Genomic DNA, 595 nt, shown 5'->3' on the forward strand with positions numbered 1-595 from the left:
AAACATCAATGCCGCATTCACAGCACATTGCCTGGAAGGTCCTCTCCAACTGCTGGGTGGTGGCAGGTGGGTGGCAGTGTTCCAGCATCTTCCTTCAGGCCTGATCCACAACCTGGTTTGGGGGTACAGGTGGGGCCCGGAGCCGGCCAGGGACACATCAGCAAAGCTCCACGTGTGGTCCACATGTTGGACAAGGACATGATCAGCCCTATGGGCCGTGCTTATTGCTGTGGGGACACAGGCAGCTGCGCGTGATCTCAGAGGACAGGCACGTGGCAGTGGGTGGTGCCGAGCTGCGTTCCCAAGGAGCTCATTGCTTGTCAGCCTCGCTCAGGTTCACCGACATGCAGCGACACTGCTTCACCTTCTGGATCTTCTTGAGGCGGAACGGCGGGTCCAGCCCGGGGCACTGGAGCTCCACGAGGACAGAGGCCAGGCGCTGGGGCTTGCAGAAGGCGCAGGACTGGAAGGAGTTCTCCTGGCTGCGCACGGGCCGCGGGATGTAGAAGGAGTTGCACTGGCCGTAGCAGAAGTGGTTGAGGACCACGCGGCTGCGACATCCCTCCTCACGCACCGTCTGCCGCAGCGGCTGCGT

At 62.2% G+C, this 595-nt stretch overlaps 1 protein-coding gene across 1 annotated transcript; it reads right to left on the reverse strand.

Annotated features, from left to right (window-relative positions):
* Positions 1–310: 310 nt before the first annotated feature.
* Positions 311–592, reverse strand: LOC103584729 (gremlin-2-like; the record flags this gene model as incomplete). Its single annotated transcript, XM_008565621.1, has 1 exon — positions 311–592. A coding segment is annotated over one exon (282 nt), but the record flags the coding sequence as incomplete, so codon positions are not given.
* Positions 593–595: the final 3 nt, after the last annotated feature.

The sequence above is a fragment of the Galeopterus variegatus genome, unplaced genomic scaffold (genome assembly GCF_000696425.1).
Source record: "Galeopterus variegatus unplaced genomic scaffold, G_variegatus-3.0.2 Scaffold93616, whole genome shotgun sequence".
Classification (NCBI taxonomy): domain Eukaryota; kingdom Metazoa; phylum Chordata; class Mammalia; order Dermoptera; family Cynocephalidae; genus Galeopterus; species Galeopterus variegatus.